This window comes from Carettochelys insculpta, chromosome 30 (assembly GCF_033958435.1).
Source record: "Carettochelys insculpta isolate YL-2023 chromosome 30, ASM3395843v1, whole genome shotgun sequence".
Taxonomy (NCBI): Eukaryota; Metazoa; Chordata; order Testudines; family Carettochelyidae; genus Carettochelys; species Carettochelys insculpta.
In genome coordinates, this window is record NC_134166.1 from 285,205 (window position 1) to 304,786 (window position 19,582).

Sequence of the window (19,582 nt, forward strand, 5' to 3'; positions counted from 1 at the left end):
ACCTAATACATTGACTGTGCCCATCGGAGGCCGGCATAGCTTCGCGGCATGACTCACACTTCTTGAATCCTGAAGAGGACATTGCGGTGAGTCTGAGTTGTTAATAGGGTACTTAGCACCTTCTCTGTGCTTGTTCCCCTCTCTCGGACCCAGCCCACCGCGGCAGGAGGCCTAATGGCCTTACGTCCCCGGGCCTCCGCTGCTCCTCTGGTTACTAAGGCTTTCTGCCTATGCTGTTATATACTTTTTTTTTGTAACAAGATAAAACAACAAGCTAACTGAAAGACTGAAAAGAAACTCTAAAAACACTAAGAGCATTAAATACGCTGACTCTGGCCGCAGCCTGAGCGGATTCCGTCTGCAGCCAATGGCGGTTAAGAAGGAACTGGCGGGGACTGGATCGCGCATGTGGCCGGGAGCGCGCAAGGGAGTGGCGCGCACCGGCACACGCGTGGTCCGGCAGAAACTGCTGGAAAGGTCCGATCTGTGGCGCCGGGGCGAGCCCGACACCTATCATGGAGCACCCACGGGGACACTCGAGGAAGAACCTGTCTTATGACAGTGGCCAGTAACAAGTGGTTCAGAAACTATGAATTAGCTTAATTCTTTTTTTTTTTCCTCATTATCTGTATCTTGTTCAGTCCCACCTTCACAGAAGTCACAAGTTTAGGGATATCTTGAGTATAGGGTTGCACCCTGACCATCTTGGGCTAATAGTCATTGATGAACTTATCGTCCACAAACTTTACAAATTCTTTTTTGATCCCAGTTGTATTTTTGGACTTCATAATATTCCCTGGCAAGGAGTTCCATAAATTGTGCATTATGTGAAGTAGTTTGTTTTAAATGTGCTGCCTATTAATGTCATTGACCTCCTGATTTCTGGGCTATGTGAAGGAGGTAAACATTTTCCTCTTCAGTTTCTCCATTGGTGCGTGTACACCTGCATTCCTCTTTCGAAAGAGGCATACAAATCAGGTGAATCGAAAATGCAAATTAAAACAAACAAAGGAAAGAATGATTCTTTCAAAGATGGGGTTTGCTTTCGAAAGAGCAGCATCTACACTGGCTTTCTTCTTTCGAAAGAAGCTCTTCTGAAATTAGAATATGCAAATTAGGTGCTAAATATGCAAAATTATAACTCATTTGCATTTGATTCACATCATTTGCATGCCTTTTTCGAAAGAGGAATGCAAGTGTACACGCACCCCATTCCATTCATGATTTTATTATTGCCACTTGCTCGACTCCTCTCCTTTTCTAAGATGACCAGTTGATAGTATTTTTAATGTCTTAATTTAGAAGCTGTTCCATATTCCTAATCACTTTTGTTGTCCTCCTTTGTACCTTTTCCGATTTTAATACACATTTTTGACATAGAATCACCAGAACTGATACAGTATTCGAGATATGCACATACCAGATTTATTTAGTGGCACTAGGATATTTTCTGTCTTATTATTCGTCCCTTTCCTAAGGGTTCCTAACATTTTGATGATTTTGTTTTAACTGCAACTGTGCCCAAAGCAGATGTTTTCAGAGCGATCCATGACACCTTCAAGATCTTTCTTGAATGGGAGCAGCTAATTTAGACCCCATCATTTTCTATGTGTCGTTGAGATTATTTTTGCCAATATGCATTATTTTGCATTTATCAACACTGATAAGGCTTCTCCAAACCATTTATGATACCCCATCCCACTCTCTCCCCCATGTGGATATGGGTCACTTTGCATCTCAGGATTCGATTCAAAATTACCCTCCCTGTTTCTGAACGCATACATAAAATAAAGCTGTATATTGGTGAGGGCAGAATGAATGTCCTCCTGATCTTTGTCAGAGTAGCAGCTGCGTCAGTCCATATCCGCAAAAACAATGAGAAGTCCTGTAGCACCTTATAGGCTGACAGATAATTTGGAGCATAAGCTTTCATGAGCGAAGACTCACTTCATCAGATGCAGTGATGAAGCTGGTCTTTGTCCATGAAAGCGTATGCCCTCAAATATCTGTTAGTCTATATTGTTGTTTCTCCTGATCTTTCTTGTATGAAGTAATTCACTTTCATATTCAACATTGCAGGACCCTCACTGGAGAGAAAGTTTCCAGAACACTCAGAGAACAAGCTGATATATTTATCTGTTAGTACTTCATGACCCCAGAAATAATCATCGTCCAAAGGCAGAACCAAACCCTCCCCTTAGGCTTTTCCATTTGCATTAGCAACAAGGAAGGAAGGTAATTTCCTACAGTGCTTTTGTCTTTCTTCCTCAATGTTGTCCGACCCCAGAGAGCATTGACTCCGTCCACTGCCACCAGAAGTTTAAATGAACCAAGAGGACACTGCTGCTTTAACTCTTTCAGCACAACCCCTACAACATCACTGGCATTCTTCACTCGAGTTAAACCCTGCAAATGGATTGGTACACAGCATTAGCAAGGGAAGGAGGGCAGGCCATGTGCCATCAGGAAGCCTAGTCACCAATCTATTAGAAGTAAGACGGAAGAGAAGAGACCTAAGCCTCTGTCCTCCCCTCACAAAGGGACAGCACAGTCTAACAAAGAGATTTAGTACAGGAATAAATTCAGCAACTCCTGAGTTCTAATCCCAGGTCTGACACAGGCTGTGTGTCCACCAAGTGACTTTAGGTCCATGCTTCCGTCTTCCCACCAACTAGGTGGAGATAACTCTTCCAACTTCTCAGGACTAAATGTTTGCACAGTGCTTTACAACAGGAATGGGCAATAATTTTTGATGGGGGGGGGTGCACTCCAAGAATTCGGTAAGCGGTCAAGGGCTGCACTCTTCTGTGATATTCATGGAAGAAGTGCAGGGTCTGGAATGGAGGTTGGAGGCACAAGGGAGCTTGGGGTAGCAGACTGGGGCCCAAGGGGTGTATGGGGTCAGGGAAGGCATTTGGGTGAAGGAGGGGATTGTGACTTGAGGTCTGGGGGCAGGGTCTTGGAGTGGGTATGAGTGCAGGAACGGGTAATTTAGATTACAGCCCTGCTCCATGTAGGTGAGAGAGGGGTTGGAGTGCTGGAGGCAGGCTCTGGCTAGGAGGCACTTACTTTTGCAGCTCCCAGCCAGAAATCCAACTGACTCCCTGCCTGCTGTGCTCTAGCATGCCATGAAGATTGGCCAGCTACAGGGGCTGTCTGTTTGAGCTCTGCCATGAGCTGGGAGGAATGGCCGGGGGGGAAGGAGAGACAAGCTTCTCAAGTCTGTGCTGGGAATGGAGGCAGTGTGTGAAGCTCCTCCCTCTCTTTCTTGCAGCAGCGCTCAGGGAAGTGCAGGGCCGCTCTGAGCAGGGTGTGGGGCAGGTAGGGAGCCTGCCCAGGGGTCCTACTGGGCTGCAGGCTTGATCCAGTGAGTTGGTGGACCGTATGTGGCCGACAGGCCATATTTAGTCCACCTTTGTTCTAGAAGCAATAAATTTAATTCTTCTCCCCATCCTCTTCAGTGGGGTTTCTGTTTGACAATCACATTACTGACAAATTCCAAAAATACTACAGGACAGTTGTGATTCTCTCACCTGCTCTACCACTTCACTCAAAGGTCTGCCCTTCTCAGTGCTTTCCCGTTTGTTCCACATGTACCTCTGTTGTGTTTTTATCTGTAATAAAAGGAGAATCAGAGTAGGGGTAGAATAAATTAATGCAGACAGAGAGTGTGAATTGCCAAATCAGTCAGGATGTTGCTGAATCCCCATCAATCAGCATTGACAACTATATGTTAGAGGTCATCCACGAGTTCGTTTACCTCGGGTCCACCATCACTGACACCCTGTCGTTGGACACTGAGCTAAATAGAAGGATCAGAAAAGCGGCCACAACTCTGTCCAGACTCAGCAAGAGAGTGTGGAATAACAATAAGCTGTACACTCACACCAAAATGCAAGTCTACAGAGCCTGCATCCTCAGCACCCTCCTTTATGGCAGCGAGACTTGGACCCTGTATGCCCACCAGGAAAAGAGGCTGAACATCTTCCACTTGCGCTGCCTCAGGCGCATCCTTGGAATATCATGGAAGGACAGAGTGACCAACACTGCCGTCCTCGAGCAAGCTGGAATCCCAACCATGCACACCCTCCTCAGGCAGCGTCGGCTCCGCTGGCTTGGCCACGTCCACAGGATGAATGATGGAAGGATTCCAAACGACATCCTGTATGGTGAGCTAGCCTCTGGCAAAAGACCTCCCGGCGCCCCCAGTTGCACTACAAAGATGTTTGCAAGAGAGACCTCAGAGAGGTAGACATCGAGCTGGACAACTGGGAAGATCTAGCAGATGACCGCAGCAGATGGAGGCAGGGGTTACACAAGGGCCTTCAGAAGGGTGAGATGAGGATCAGACAGCTAGCAGAGGAGAAGCGAGAGCACAGAAAGCACACTAAGGACTTGCCAGACACCCACCACATCTGCAAGAGATGCAGCAAGGACTGTCACTCTCATGTGGGTCTTCATAGTCACAGTAGACGCTGTAAATGAAGTCCTCAATTGAAACCATAAAGGGCGCGATCCATAGTCTATGCAGAGTGAAGGATGCCTACTACTGGGCATTAGAGCATCCCTAACCCCTTGCTCCAGTTCTGCTGGGAGAGACCACTGCACCATCCATCAGAGACAGACTGACCAGAGTCTCAGCCTTCCCACAGTGGTGGGAGCCCTTTACAGTCAAAGGGATCGTCAACGCATTTCCAATCCCACTGAGACCTGCACCCAAATAGTGACATGATTAAAAGTAAGTTATCCAGTGTGAATACACACTCACTAGTAACATTCACTACAATACACTTCCCAAAAAAATGTACAGATTCATGGACCCTGTCCCATTGCAGAGACATTCAAGTGAGGGAGCACATCTCCAGAAAATTTCCAAAAGAAGCTGTTTTTAGATTTTCCCCATTTCCTAACCCAGAGGACTCAACAGAATCTACTGACCTCTTTCAAGAAGTGTTCATTTGATGTTTTGAAATTCTTAAGCCAGGCAGATGCTTCCAGAGGCTGATCAAACCGTTCTTGATTATAGGAGGACTGCATAAGCTCCCTGCAGTTCTTAACCCAGAGATGAGCTGTGAAGCAGAAACAAAATGAGACAAACAATTGTCCTGTTTAGTTAAGAGTAATGGCACTTCTTTCTGTTACTTTTCACTCATTCTACTGTATTGGGCACAGAAAACCACTAAAGTCATATAATGGGCATCCTTGTGGAAATAGCCACTCGGCAAACACTCACCAAGATTTATACACAGCCTTCAAATGCTACTAATACTACAGCCTCCAAAGTCAGGATCCTGACCTCAGGGCACCAATGCCAGACTAACTACTTTGCAGTGACAGAGCTTGAGGCTGATTTGTGTATGGGGACAGGGGAAATAATACTGTTTTCTTACATTTTGCTCTAAATTTTATAACTTTTCATATCCCAGTCCTGGGGAAATCATGATGAATGAAAACTCCCACTCTTTAATGTCTTCAGCCTCTTTGCCTTCCTGGTAGGTTATTTACAACACACAGAACATTATGCAAAGGTATCGCCAGGATCCTTACCATCTGGAATATGTAGCACCAGCCAGTCCTGTTTTGCACAGTAATGAACAGCATGGCACAGTGTCATTGTTTTCCCGGTTCCCTTCTCCCCATCTCCAGCACAAACTGTCAAGGAAATGATAAACAGTCTCCAGGCTATGGATTGATACTTTTTTAGGTGTGGGAATACCTTTCTTTCCCATCAAACAATGTGGAAAAAGCAGTAGCGAGAAAGGTGGGAGGTCACTCAGCACGAGATCAGAATCCCATCTGCCCCTCAGTCTGCAAGAAGCTCAGATACCCTTATTGAAGCCACACTCTAGAGCAGGCCAAACAAGGAAAGGATACAAATAACGTATCGGACAGCTGGATGGGCAAAGTTGGTGCTTTTCAGATAACCAAGGAGTTCTACAGCTGGTTTCCGCACCATCACACAGGTTTCATTGAAGGTCTTCGCCTAATAGGAAACAGAATAGAAATAAGGAACCACCTATAAGTCCACCTCAGCAGCTTCTACCCTGTTTGTGTCTAAGTTACAACAGTCTTTTGGAGCTGCAGTAGCACCAGCCCTAACAGAAGCGGACTATGCTCCCTGTCCCAAGCCCTCCACCTTGATTCTTGACCTTCCTTCACTTTCTCTGTTCAGCTACATTCAGAAGCACTTTCCTGATAAGTTATCTACAAAGAGATGGTCACAATCATTTCTTCTGGCCTGGGAGTTGTTAAATTCCTTCCACAGTAACATGGTACAATAACAGTTTAAAACTCAAACTTACTAGTACTAATGCTGCTATAGAACTAACCAGATTGAAAATCTCAACCTCTCAGGACCTACCAAGATTAGAGTAGATCAATTTACTTTTAAATTTACAACATATTGGCCATGTCTACACTAGCCAAAAACTTTTAAATGGCCATTTCGAAGTTTACTAATGAAGCACTGAAATACATATTCAGCGCCTCATTAGCATGCGGGCGGCCGCAGCACTTCAAAATTGACGCGGCTTGCTGCCGCGCAGCTTGTCCAGACGGAGCTTCTTTTCTAAAGGACCCTGGCTACTTCGAAGTCCCCTTATTCCCATCTGCTCATAGGAATAAGGGGACTTCCAAGTAGCCGGGGTCCTTTCGAAAAGGAGCCCCTTCTGGACGAGCTGCACAGCGACGAATCGCATCAATTTTGAAGTGCCACGGCCACCGCATGCTAATCAGGCGCTGAATATGTATTTCAGTGCTTCATTAGTAAACTTCGAAACGACCATTTGCATGGCAATTTCAAAGTTTTTGGCTAGTGTAGATGTAGCCATTCAAAAGAGTACCTGTCAGGAACTATGGGCTAAACCATTACCCGTCTCCGGTTGGAAATTACCACTTCCGCTGAATACCTCTTCCTGCCTGCCTCCACACCCAATGCCCTAGTAACAAGATGGACCTTCCAACATCCCCTAAAATCCAGTGTCCCAAAGCTTCAAAAGAAGATAACTTCCCACTGAGTTTTCAAGTCTTCCTGCCATACTGCAGTTAAGCTAGCCATGCAATGCTGCACATGATAGAAAACACTTCATTCTGACCATTCAAGTGACCAGAGGATGCCTTGAGGCTCAAGATATTCATGCTCTTTAGCCATGATCATGTGTCACTTTTAACATAAATTCAGCAGCACTCTGCTACAGCAGATTGGAAAGTCTGTAACGGCTGAATTAAATTTTAAAATTAACATTTTATAAAAGAATTAAATATGTCCCAGGCCAGAAGCCTGTTTATTTTCACCCTACAGGTGAATTAAATTCAAGGTCAAAACTACCACTGAATTCAGCGGGGCCAGTATTTTGCTCCTAATTCAATTTTATACAGATGGGTAGTTTCTTTGTGAGGTGTCAAATTTTTTTTCTGACAATGCATAAATGAGTATCAGAAGGTTGGGAAGCAAAGAAGGGAAGCTTGCGATTTTGGCAGCTCGATGGATATTTGCATCTATTGATGGCAGAAAAGCCGTGACTTTGGAATTGTGGGCTATACTAGTTTATAGTGGATGACTGTGTTGACATTTACATTGTCATTGTTAGATGTCACAGCATCTCATTAAGATGTATGAGACAGCTTGCACCTTTTCAAGGTACAGTTTCAGGCAGTAAGCACCCTCAGAAGAAAATACTGCTTTGATTACATTTGGTTCATATTTCTAAGGTTTTCTTCATAACCACAAGCACTGGAAATTTTCATTTTAAATGACTGCTTAGAGTCTGGAGCATAATTCTGCAGCAAAGGATGACCTGACAGCAAATTCTGCAATCCTCCAGTGTAGGGGATCCTGTCACAATCTTAATGCTATTCCATTTCAATATTCATACCTGTAGCTAAAAGTGAAATAATCACTGCGTGACGGGGCACTCTATGGCTATGTCTACACTTGCCCCCTGCTTCGAAGAGGTCATGGTAATCAGCCTGATGGGAAGAGTACTAATGAAATGCTGCGATGAATATGCAGCACTTTATTAGGCTAATTCTCCCCCGCGACAACTTTGATGTGCCAAGTTTTGAAGTGCTGGCATGCTGTGTAGCTGTGGGCACTTCAAAGTTGTCGCGGGGGAGACTTAGCCTAATAAAGTGCTGCATATTCATCACAGCACGTCATTAGTACTCTTCCCATCAGGCTGATTACCATGACCTCTTCGACGTAGGGGGCAAGTGTAGACATAGCCTACATGTTTTATAAAAGCATGCTTATGATTATGACGTAACTGGAATATGCTTTATGCAAAATACTTCATGTGCCATATAACTGGAAGAGTTGTACTCTACGAAATAGTATTTTTTCCATTTGTATGCATGTACCATTTCTTAATATTCAACTGTGTATACATAACTGCATATTTGCTGTTTTGGGCTATTTCCATGGGTTGAGTCACTCCCATGGGATTACACTTCAGGGTTATAATGGCCCTTTAGAAAGACACAATTGAGTTTAACCTTTCTACAGATGTATGGACCCATGAAGTATGGAGAAGGGGGACTTGCTCATGTGCCACCAGACACCAGAATCCAGCTGAATCTTTGTACTTTTCCATGAGAAGCTGGGAAGGTGTCACCTTGAAACAAATGACTCCCATCTTAGACACATTCTATTTAAGGGTGGAAATGAGGTAATTCTGGCTGTCAGTTCTCTCTGGCTACCTCACCCAAGATGACTGCTGGAAACATCTAGGACTGATGTAAGGGAAGGCTTGGGCCAGGCAGAAAGGCTTCCCAAACTGTGAAAGAATCTTATTATAACAACTCTGAGGGGTGAAAATATTACATGCAATTATTTTTTTAGTGCATTAAGGTTAGTTTGCATGTTCAGTTTTGTTTAGTAACCTATGTTGTTCTCTATGCTCCCTCTTATTGCCACTTAAATCCTATGTTTTAGATGTAATATAAAATCTCTTTTGTTATTAATAAACCTGGTGTAAATAGGTACCAGGTTTGGGGGTGGGGAGCTGTCTGTGCATATTTCTCTTTACATTGAGAGAGTGAATTACATAAGTTTGTAGTGTACACATATTTACATAGCATAAAATTGATTTATTTAGGGTTCAGCTCCCAAACTGTCTGGGTATCTGAGATGCTGGGCTGTGTTCAGTTAAGGTCAGCAGCTTTGGGAGCACAGTCCAGATCCTGGGTCTGTGCTGCAGCAGGCTAGTGGGTTTGGCTCAACAAGGCAGATACGGGGGCCCAAAGCTGGCAGAAAAAATAGGCTCGATGGGGTCTCATCACATCAGATAGCAGTCCCAAAGGGGTCCTGAGCTGTCATTCAGTGAAAACAAAATTTTCCCAGTTCAGTCTACTATTGTCATTGAGGGCATTGAGTTAGGGAAGGGTGGTGTTAGAGCTGGAGGTGCCAGGCTCTGGAGGAGAGGTGGGGGGATTGGGTTATAGTGGGCAGCTTGGGGTGCCTGATTATGAAGGAGAAGAGGTGGACGGGTTAGAGCAGGAGCTAGGGGTGCCTGGCTGCCTCTGAGATGGTGAGGATAAAGGCACTGAGCCACATTTTTATCTAACTGTATATAGAGATCTATTATAGCACTATATGGATATCTATATAGAGATAAAAATACATATATATAATACTTAGCTCTTTGCACTCTATCCATGTGGATCTTTGTCCCTAACTGTTTGGCCACCCCTGTCCAAGGAGGAATCATTTGCCTGAAAATATTTTGTGAGGACAAAAAGTGAAGTCCAGAACACTGCCTAAGTCAAGGAGAATAGATTTCCTTTAAAATTTTATGTTACATGATTATGGGAAAAAAGTTTCCCAGATGGAGACTTTTCACCATATTTCTTTAAATTAAAAAAGCATTGATTAAAATCTAAATAAACAAGGAAAAACACAAATGGCCACACTCTATTATGCACTTTAATCACCACTGGTTTTCTGAAAAGAAAAATAAATTTTTCCAGATATTCAATTGAGACTTTAGAAGATCCATGTATGTTGTTTACACCAACCGTAAGTGTTTCATGTTACCAGGTTGTACAACATTGTCTGCACTCAGATACATTCAGACACAAGAATGGGCAAACAAGATATCAGAGGTAAGAAGCTGATATTGAAGTAATTATTACAGCCATAGGATGAAGAGAATAGCCATGTAAGAATTGAAGAGAGGAGCCTCACTGTGCTCAGGCATGGGATATTTCATTAAACTTCTTGCAATATTTTAACAGGTGGCTTCAGGTGCCTAACTTCCTTGTCATTAATAGCAATTAACTGATGACCTAGAGATCACTTCTGAGTCCAGAAATACATTTCAAACAGCATGCTATAGCTGCAGAGCAAACTCCATTATTCAGAGATCTGTGTCACAGATGGAAAGATAGAGCAAGATACTTTGCACTGGTCTAACGACATTTTCGGAGCAAGTCTATTTTATGAAGAAATGTCACCAAGTCCCCAAGAGGTGGTGTACTCAAGACAGTCTGGACCCATAGTGCATTACAGATTCAGAAGTTAGAAACTGAGGAAGCTTAAACCACATCCCACTAATCTCCACTCCTCAGCCCGCTGCCACTACACAAAGCAAGATCAATCTCCTCTCAGTCCACTGCTCTCCCACGAAAGGGTAACATGTCTGTGTGCCCTCACTGAGGGGGGGAAAAAAAAAAAAAAAAATGTCCAGCTCTCTACAGTCAGAGACAATTGTATTCTTCTCAGTGAATGTGCATCAGGAATGTGGCTGCCTACTGTCCCTGACATCACCCTCCTTCCCAGAACTCCAGAACCAGCACTGAAACAGAGAACCTGCATTTGGAAGCGGTTGGGTAGTCCATGCGGAAACACCACCTTCACCTCCTGCTGGGGGATGCTGTAGTGCTGACCCTCATGTTGCTGTGCATGGTTGGCCTATGAAATTAAAACACAAATCGTAACAAGCATGGGAGGCTGACCTCCAGATGAGCCATCACACATGTCTGAAGAGGGCAGTAAAATAGCACTCAAGGAGAATCATCATCACATTGCTCAGTCAGAATACACTTGATTTATTTGGCATTGTGGTGGTCAACCAAATGGTTTCCTTTATAGTAGTGAAGCATATGTACATCCAGAAGCAGAAGCACTTCCTGCTTGCAGTAGCGCAATTCAGAGCTTCTCAGGGATTTCCGTTATTTATTTATTCATTCATTCATTCTGGTTTGATCTACACAGGTCAATCATACCTCCCCACTATCAAAATATTTGGGGATCCACATGGGAGCAGGGCTGTTACATAAGAAGGTGCCTTCAGATTTAAGCTCTCGTATGGTCTCCTCATGGCTGTCTTAATGAGATGTCTCTGTAATTGAGTATTTTAACTTGTTGGGGAAAAATGGGGCATGAGGTGAGGAGATGAACCGCACAAGGATTTGTGGCTTAGAAGTGATCCACAATATGAACAAGCTTGAGGAATATGCATGATACATTAAGAAGCATTGGCTGTTGTTGCCAAACATTTCAGGCATGTGCAACCAAAATGCTGAAGCCAGTTGCCTGGCAACATAAATCCTAGGCATAGGATGGAGGAGACAATTCTTGCCATCTGGGTTCTTCTGTGCACTCTATAGAGATGCTCTGATCATGTGACTGGATCATCGGCATGCTGCTGTTTCCATAGAGATCTCAAAAGGAATCAGCAGTGCAAGAGACTCCAATTACAGAGACATTGGAAAAGCACCCCCAAAAGCTTATTTTATTCATTTCTTTCACTTCATTTTGTGCTTGAGAGAGGATGAGTCTAGAGCAGGAATCACAAAGCTTATAGGAAGTGCTCCTTTATTTTTCCTCATTAATAACAAATCTGGGGATGTAAGTCAGGAAAGAATGACCCTGAAGTTGAAATTAATGGTGTCTGATGCCAAGTTCACCTACATCTAAGCTGCTACAATACACCACTCATTTGATCTGTACAGCTGCAGAAAAAAAAATCAATTCATGTTACAAGGAGATTTCAGAAAGGGTCTCAGCCTTTTTTTGAAGGTTTGTTATTAACATAGAAGCAGGGTGTGGCTATGGCCTATTTTTCCTTTGCCTAGGGATCTCATTCTAGTTTTCTCACATTACTAGGACATCAATTATAAATAACTACCTAGTCCATTCATTCCTACTCCTAAGCAGCATGTGATCTCAGTCAGTGAGCAGCACTGGGGTTGGGGTGCCTAAAGATGCACTCCAGATGCTGTTTACTTGACAGGATAGTAAATATGCCAGTAACTCACCGGGTTGCTCTCATGGGTGCGGAATATTACTCTGGGTTTCTCTGCTGGGATTTGGGCATCCTGATTAACTGCAACAGCTAGCCAAGCCCTGGCACCGGCATGGAGAAAATATCTACAGTTCAGCTACAGAAGAAAAACATTTTCCAGCAATTAAAAAAAATATATATTTACATGCAAAAATCCAGTTAACAGTTGAAGCTTTACACACTTATGCCCCAGAGAGTGGGAAGAGTTAATCTAACATGCCCCATTCTGGAAGCAGGGGTCAGACTAATTAGAATATATAGGAAATTCTTTGTGTAATGCTCAATGTTATATTTAGACATTCTGCAGGTTCAAATGCATGGTTTTAAAACCCTTCAATTCACTCAAGTCCATCTGCCACCTTGACAGAGCTGAGCTCTCTACCTAAATGAGTGATCCCATTAAGGACATCTCAAGAGCACAAGGGAAGCCATTAAAGTCTTATAGTGGAGAGGTTCCCATTAGGTTTCTGCCTACAGTGATGAATGGCAGCTTGTACCTTACACATTCAAACTGCCTAGTAAGCCATAATGGCCTCAATTACTGCATGATTAATGCAGATCTGCCCACTATTTGGTATTTATAATTAAACTCCTTGCATTGACTTCCTGACTGTGTTCCGTCATATAAAATGTTTATTAAAAAAGAGACATGAAGGAAAAACTGAAACAGCCAGGTATGCAAATACAAGCTACTTGATAGGAAACTCATGAAGCATGCCTATGAATCCCAGAGAGGGTAGGAGCTTGAGGATGGCAAGCATTAAAGAGATTTTAGTGGTCCAAATGAAAGAAAATGTTAACAGCGACTCTAGAAGCTGAGCTCAGAGATGGTAACAGCAAATAAATAGTGCTACAGACTCAGCACCCAGAAGCTGAGGGGAGGTCAAAACAAACAAATGAAAACCTGCATAAGCATGTGAGACAGCAACAACTGCTGCCTCCAGCTCAACATACAAAGAAGGCAGTTTCCTGGTCTGCCTCCCTGTACAGGCCATGTGTTTCCCAGCATAGATGACAGCAGCACTATGTAAAACCAAAGCACCAAGTTTTGGACACAGAACAGCTGCTTTAATTTCACATTGTGTCATGCAGTTTTTCTGTCTCAGCATTGCACTGGGTCACCTGAAAGACATCAGAGTTTGAAAGAAAGCAGAATGCTCAGATTAAACCATATCCACATTAAATTACAACTGAGCTTCTGATACAGCATTTCAGTTCTCTGCTTAGAGAAGAAACAAAGCCAGTTTGTATTCTCTACTCTACATACCTACTTAACTGCCCTTAGTAATAGTGGGTGTTAGGCAGCTAAACACCTTCATGTTTATACCACCAATCAGGTGGATCATCATATGGCTAGTTGGCTTTTATTTGTTCCAAGAATGCCTTTTTTCTCTCTTAGCACAACTCAAAATAGATTCAGGAACAACAAAAAGTCTTGTGGCACCTTATAGACTAACAGATATTTTGGAGCATAAGCCTTCGTGGGCAAAGCGAATACAGAAAAGTTATTTACTTGTTCCCATAATATAGGACTAGAGGACACCAAATGAAATTAATGGGTAGCAGGTTCAAAACTAATAAAAGAAAGTTTTTCTTCACACAGCGCACAGTCAACCTGTGGAACTCCTTACCAGACGACGCTGTGAGGGCCAGGACTCTAACAGAGTTTAAAAAAGAGCTCAATAAATATTTGGAGGTCAGGTCCATAGATGGCTATTAGCAAGGGGTAAGGTATGGTGCCTAGCCTTTTGTCAAAGGTGGGAAATGGATGGCAGGAGCCAAATTGCTTGATCATTGCCTTCGGTTCACCTCCTCTGGGGCACCAGGCATTGGCTACTGTTGGCAGACAGGATACTGGGCTAGATGGACCTTTGGTCTGACCCAATATGGCCGTTCTCATGTTCTTATGAAAGCTTATGCTCCAAAATATCTTAGTCTATAAGGGGCCACACAACTTTTTGTTGTTCTCGAAGCTACAGACTAACATGGCTACCTCTCCGATACTCAACATAGATGTTTCATTTGACTTCCCCCCGCCCCCAGATTATTGTCTTCTAAGGATGTATAACCGATTTTAGTGCTTGTGCAAGCAAGGAACTTAGAGCACGCAGTTGAGTCAAATAGCGTAAACAACTGGGGATGTGAAAGTACCTTCTCCTGCTCTGCTTGTACGCCTCAGTCCCGACTGATACACCCCCACCATTCTAGTCCTTTCTATCCCCCACTATCTTTTATAGTAACAGAGAGAAAGCCGTGCTAGTCTACATACTATCAAAACAAAAAAGCAGTCCAGTAGCACTTTAAAGACTAACAAAATAATTTAGTAGATGATGAGCTTTCGTGGGACAGACCCACTTCTTCAGATCATAGCCATACCAGAACAGACTGGCTATGATCTGAAGAAGTGGGTCTGTCCCATGAAAGCTCATCATCTACTAAATTATTTTGTTAGTTTTTAAAGGGCTACTGGACTGCTTTTTTGTTTTGATATCTTTTATAGTGTCTGCTGATGGTACTTCAGTTTCAACATTCTACTGCCCATGCTGTCTTGGTTCTGACCCCTCACCTCCAAACCTCCCCCCCCAACCCTGTTAATGCAGCTCAAGTCTGCCCTGCAGCACCCTCTGCTACTCCAAATATATATCTCCCCTGCTGTGACTTCAAAGAGCTCCACAGTGTGGTTGATTGATCAGTGATGTAAACAAATCAGGGCATTAGTGAACTGGTTCATATTAGGAAAGTAAATATTGGTTAAAGCAGTTAAGTGGCTAAATGATTAAAATTATATTGCTAGCCAAAGTTGCTCCAGCAGACTAGTGTCCTGTTGGCTAGACACAATGGGGGCTGCTCCTGGCAGGCCGGCTTGCCTGCCATGTACACTGCTAGGGTCGCTCCAGCGAGGCCATGGCCAGACTCCTTCCTGTCTGCTCAATGAGGATGAGGCTACTTCAACCTCCCAGGCCTGCTGTTGCCTGTCAGCTTGCTGGCCTACAACAACCAGGACTGCCCTGACCTTCAGGTCCAGTTAACTAGGTGATCTTTTACACCCCTAGTTCAAATTTTGTTCTGAGTCACAAAAATGGAAACTGTTGCGTATGTCTGCTGTTGTGCCCTGGCCCCAAAGCACGAGATTCTCCCCTGCCCACCTCTAAAATGGCTTGAATGAAAGCCTAGTTCTAAGCTTCATATAGACCAAGCATGTTAAGCACGTGGCCTGACCGAACATTTTTGCAGCTTGCACGACAAGTTTATAAAGCATCTAAGTGTGGCCTGCCCAGTTACATTGTTTAACCTAGACAAGGGACATGCCTGCAAAGGAGCCAGTGGTTGTGGCCATGAAAACTGGGCACTGATGATGAACATGCAGGGTAGCCCCCCCGGCACACCATTCCAAGGCACGTACTGGGAGGGCAGGGCCATGCGAGAGCAGGGCTTAGCATGGCTGGGGCCAGGCACAGCACCACTGCTGTCATCACAAGAGGAGCAAGGCCATGTCCCATGGGGGCTCCAGCAAGAGGCAGCTCTGGGGATGAGCTCCCGAGGAGTCCCTGACCCTCCTGCCTCTGGTCTTCCCTGTCCCAGCTAGCGAGGGGTTAGGGCCCAGCTGTGCCTTGGCCTGGGCATACCTCCCTCCCCCAGCAGCATGAAGCTCTCTCCTGCAGCAACCTGTGGATCTCAAAGCACTCCTCTGCCCCTCCGTGTATGTGCTCAGCTCTGTCTGCCTCAGGGGGTTTTCACACAAGCCAGCCTCAGCACCAAGGGGCTTTTTGTGAAATTCCCTAGGGGAGCCCAGCCAAGGCAAGGCAGGGCCAATGGCAGGAGCCTCAGTGATCAACACTCCCTCTGGCTTAGCCCACCTAGCCTCACAGAGCACATAGGAGTGCAGGCCTAGACCAAGTTCGCCTTGGGCAAGCTACTGTACAAAACAATAAAAAAAGGCACTCTCTGCACTTGACAAACTGGCCCCTGGGCAGCTTTTCTACACATAAGTGAGAACAGGAGGCATATCCTGGGTTAACAAAAAGTTACAACCTTGCCATGCTTGCTCAGATGTACTTACATATATCTGCCAGTACTTTTTAAAATCTGTTTCTAAAGATAGGTTCATAAATCTGTATTCAGTAAAAATTCATTAACGCTGCTTTAAGGATACTCACATGTAACTTCTGAATTCACTGCAATTTATTGGTCAATATGGTTTTGCAAGCTTCTTATGTTGTTAAACTAAAGTATTCCCAATGCTCTACAACAATTCAACATCAACAAAACCTTACTGCACCTGAAAATAAGCTTTCAGTCTCATGTTTAGAAACATTTGCACTGGCAAATAGAGAAATTCACAAGTAACTCAGTAGGCCAGCAGCATCCAGTAGGAATTAAAAGATTGCCATGCTTGGGGTTGTCATCCTTCCATATTCACCACATTCTACCGGCCCAGCTCTGAATAACTCCCCCTCCTCCAGAGCCAGGCTCCCCCAAGGCCAGGCAGTCTCAGCTTCCCGCCCCAAATAAATGCCCTCTCCCAGGGCCAGGCAGTCTCAGGCCCCCCAATAAATACCCTCCCTCTCCCCCAGAGCAAGTCACCCCCAGCCCCCCTTACCCCCCTGCTCTTACTGAATGCCATTGCCTAGAGCCAAGCATCACAAGTCCCCCTGTTCTAATTCAATGCCGGTGACTCACCAGAGCCTCCAGGGCTGCAGCGGAGCCACCATGTGCTTCTCCCACCAAGTGGTGAGGTGCGTGCACAGAGTGGGCAGATGGCTCTCAGGAACAGACATATTTAAAGGCTCCTAGAGTTGCGATCACCACTACACAGTGCCCTATTCACCACATGGGGCAAGTGGTGAAGGTACTGGGCACCCCTGCACTAGACATTGAACTCTCAAGTGCTCCTTTTTCCTTCTACATGTAATGCTCCTGTCTGGGAGCAACAACTGTCACTCAGTCATTGGACATCACAGATTGTCATACCAGGGAGAGCAAGTGAGCCAGGAAGAGGGACTAATAAAGTTGCCAGTTACTGTTTGGGTAATTTTAAAGCTTTAGTTTATACCCCAAAAAGCTTATACCTAGACCACCCCTGATTTACATACTGCATGCCTTGAGTTTTTAAAATAAGATGGCACAGTTACAGTGTGTGTGGGGTGGGAAGACAGGGGGACGGGTAGATAGAGAAAGATGGTGGCTTACCACTTTACCTCCAGCCTGTAAAGATATTCACTTGGTAAACTTAGGTATGCATCTCCAGTTCATCACAGGAACCCATTTAATTCTGAAGAATAGGTATGTAAACTGAACAAGCTGTTCAAAAGCAATCCGAACACTATTTAGGTGAGTACTAGAAAATGGCATTATACTAAATTGCCATCCGCCAGCAGAGAGTAATTTAACTCCAGCCTCTGAAATGGGAAACCACCTATCACATGAGGGTCTTTGACCACGAAAGCTTATGCTCCAAAATATCTGTTAGTCTGTAAGGTGCCACAGGACTTCTTGTTGTATGCTAAACCAGCGATGAATCAAGAAAGCAAAGGCCATAAGGTGGAGCTGTTTCTACATGAATCCCTTGCCTCACTGGCCAGGCACTTTTATTCAATAAATCACCATAACAGCACTTCACTATGTTCTGTGTTCAGCCCTGCGATAAATGTGGCACCACACAGTAAGAATCTTGTCTATGGAAACAAACAGTTTGTAAATTCTCTCAATGCAGCAGAGGAATGATACAGTCCTTGCAGGTAAGGAAGAAAAAAAAAAAAAGACATTCAAAAGTAAACTCAAAAGAGGACACCCTGATTTAAATAATAGAACAAACAACTAGAAGGACTTGCTTCACTGTTAATGACTCACCCCAGACAGGCAAAACTAGTGCCTTAGCATTGTGGTCACAAAGCTGTAAATTTTACACTCAGGTTTTTGCATCCTGAGACTAGAGTACTGACACAAACTGAGTGAGCAAGATTAATCTTTGAGTCAGTAACAGAGTCAAATAATCTTAGGGGAACACAGACAGACTCTGGATTCTATCCATAAATAGGCACAGCTGTGGCACTGGGACCCTGCTGACCTGAAGGAATGACACTAAGCCCCCTGCTCCTGACTTCTGAGAAAAGCAGAGGTAGCAGGATAGAGGACCTCCAGAAATCTGGGTGTATCTGTCTGGGTATGGCTGCAGAGACCACTTTACTCTTCTCCTTCTAAAGTCCTCTTCAAGGGCTGGTCTTCTCAGGACACACCCCACAGTGGGTCTTGGAGTTAGTACCTAACTGAGATGCACAGAACAGTTCAGACCTCATTATTTCACAGTGTCTCTACTCTGATATTGCTGTCTTGGTTTTATTTGGTTCACATATTTAAGCTTTTCTTTGCCACCAAAAACACTAAAAAAAAAAAAAAAAAAACACCTTAGGATTTTTTTTCATATAGCTGTATATATTTTGGTGTAGTCCCAAACTACACATTTTGGCTAGGGATACTTCTTTTTCCCCCAAGAGTTAAAGCAACATGTACCCCTATTATGAATGAGTTCTGTTGGTATGAAGCTACCCTTTACATCAGCATAACTGCATCCACACTAGGGGACATTTCTTGCTTTAACAATACTGGTTTCAAACAGTTCAATTGGTACAAAAACTAAAAAAAGGTAAGGGCTCGTTCATATGCAAACAGTTTAGAGCTATGGTTCTCAAACTTTTTGGTCCACAGCTCATCACACCCAATGCAAACTTTTCCATGGATGAAAAAATGCTTTTGCTTATTTCTAAATCCCTTAAATATTAAAATTATTCATATTAGGCTACTGGAGCAATAGGGGTATCAAACCAAAAAAGCAGTAAAGTAGCACTTTAAAGACTAACAAAATAATTTATTAGGTGAGCTTTCGTGGGACAGACCCGCTTCTTCAGACCATAGCCATATCAGAACAGACTCAATATTTAAGGCACAGAGAACCAAAAATAGTAATCAAGGTGGACAAATCAGAAAAAAAATTACCAAGGTGAGCAAATCAGAGAGCAGAGGGGCAGATGGGGTAGAGTCAAGAATTAGATTAAACCAAGTATGCAAACGAGCCCCTATAATAACCCAGAAAATTCCCATCCCAGTTCAAACCACGTGTTGTGTCAAATTTGAATATAAAAGAGTTCAGCAGCCTCTTTTTCACAAGTGTTGTGAAAATTCCTCTTCAGTCAGACACAAACTTTTAAGTCATTAACAGAATGGGGGTGTATATAACCATTAAGAAAATAATTTTTAATCAAAATAACTAAACAGAAAAATCATTTGAACTTTGTCCTCTT

General features: G+C 43.8%; 1 protein-coding gene across 2 annotated transcripts in view; it reads right to left on the minus strand.

The window, feature by feature from the left end:
- Window positions 1–19,582, minus strand: part of DAP3 (death associated protein 3) — a 56,803-nt gene that overhangs the window by 21,386 nt on the left and 15,835 nt on the right. The window contains exons 5-11 of one of the 2 annotated variants that reach the window (XM_074980880.1): window positions 12,259–12,381; window positions 10,808–10,909; window positions 5,875–5,983; window positions 5,548–5,640; window positions 4,939–5,069; window positions 3,534–3,614; window positions 2,248–2,406 (exon numbers count right to left, since the gene is read on the minus strand). In XM_074980880.1, coding sequence (XP_074836981.1) covers window positions 2,248–2,406; window positions 3,534–3,614; window positions 4,939–5,069; window positions 5,548–5,640; window positions 5,875–5,983; window positions 10,808–10,909; window positions 12,259–12,381 — 798 coding nt within the window. The remainder of the gene's footprint in view (window positions 1–2,247; window positions 2,407–3,533; window positions 3,615–4,938; window positions 5,070–5,547; window positions 5,641–5,874; window positions 5,984–10,807; window positions 10,910–12,258; window positions 12,382–19,582) is intronic. The other variant, XM_074980881.1, reaches the window with a different exon arrangement.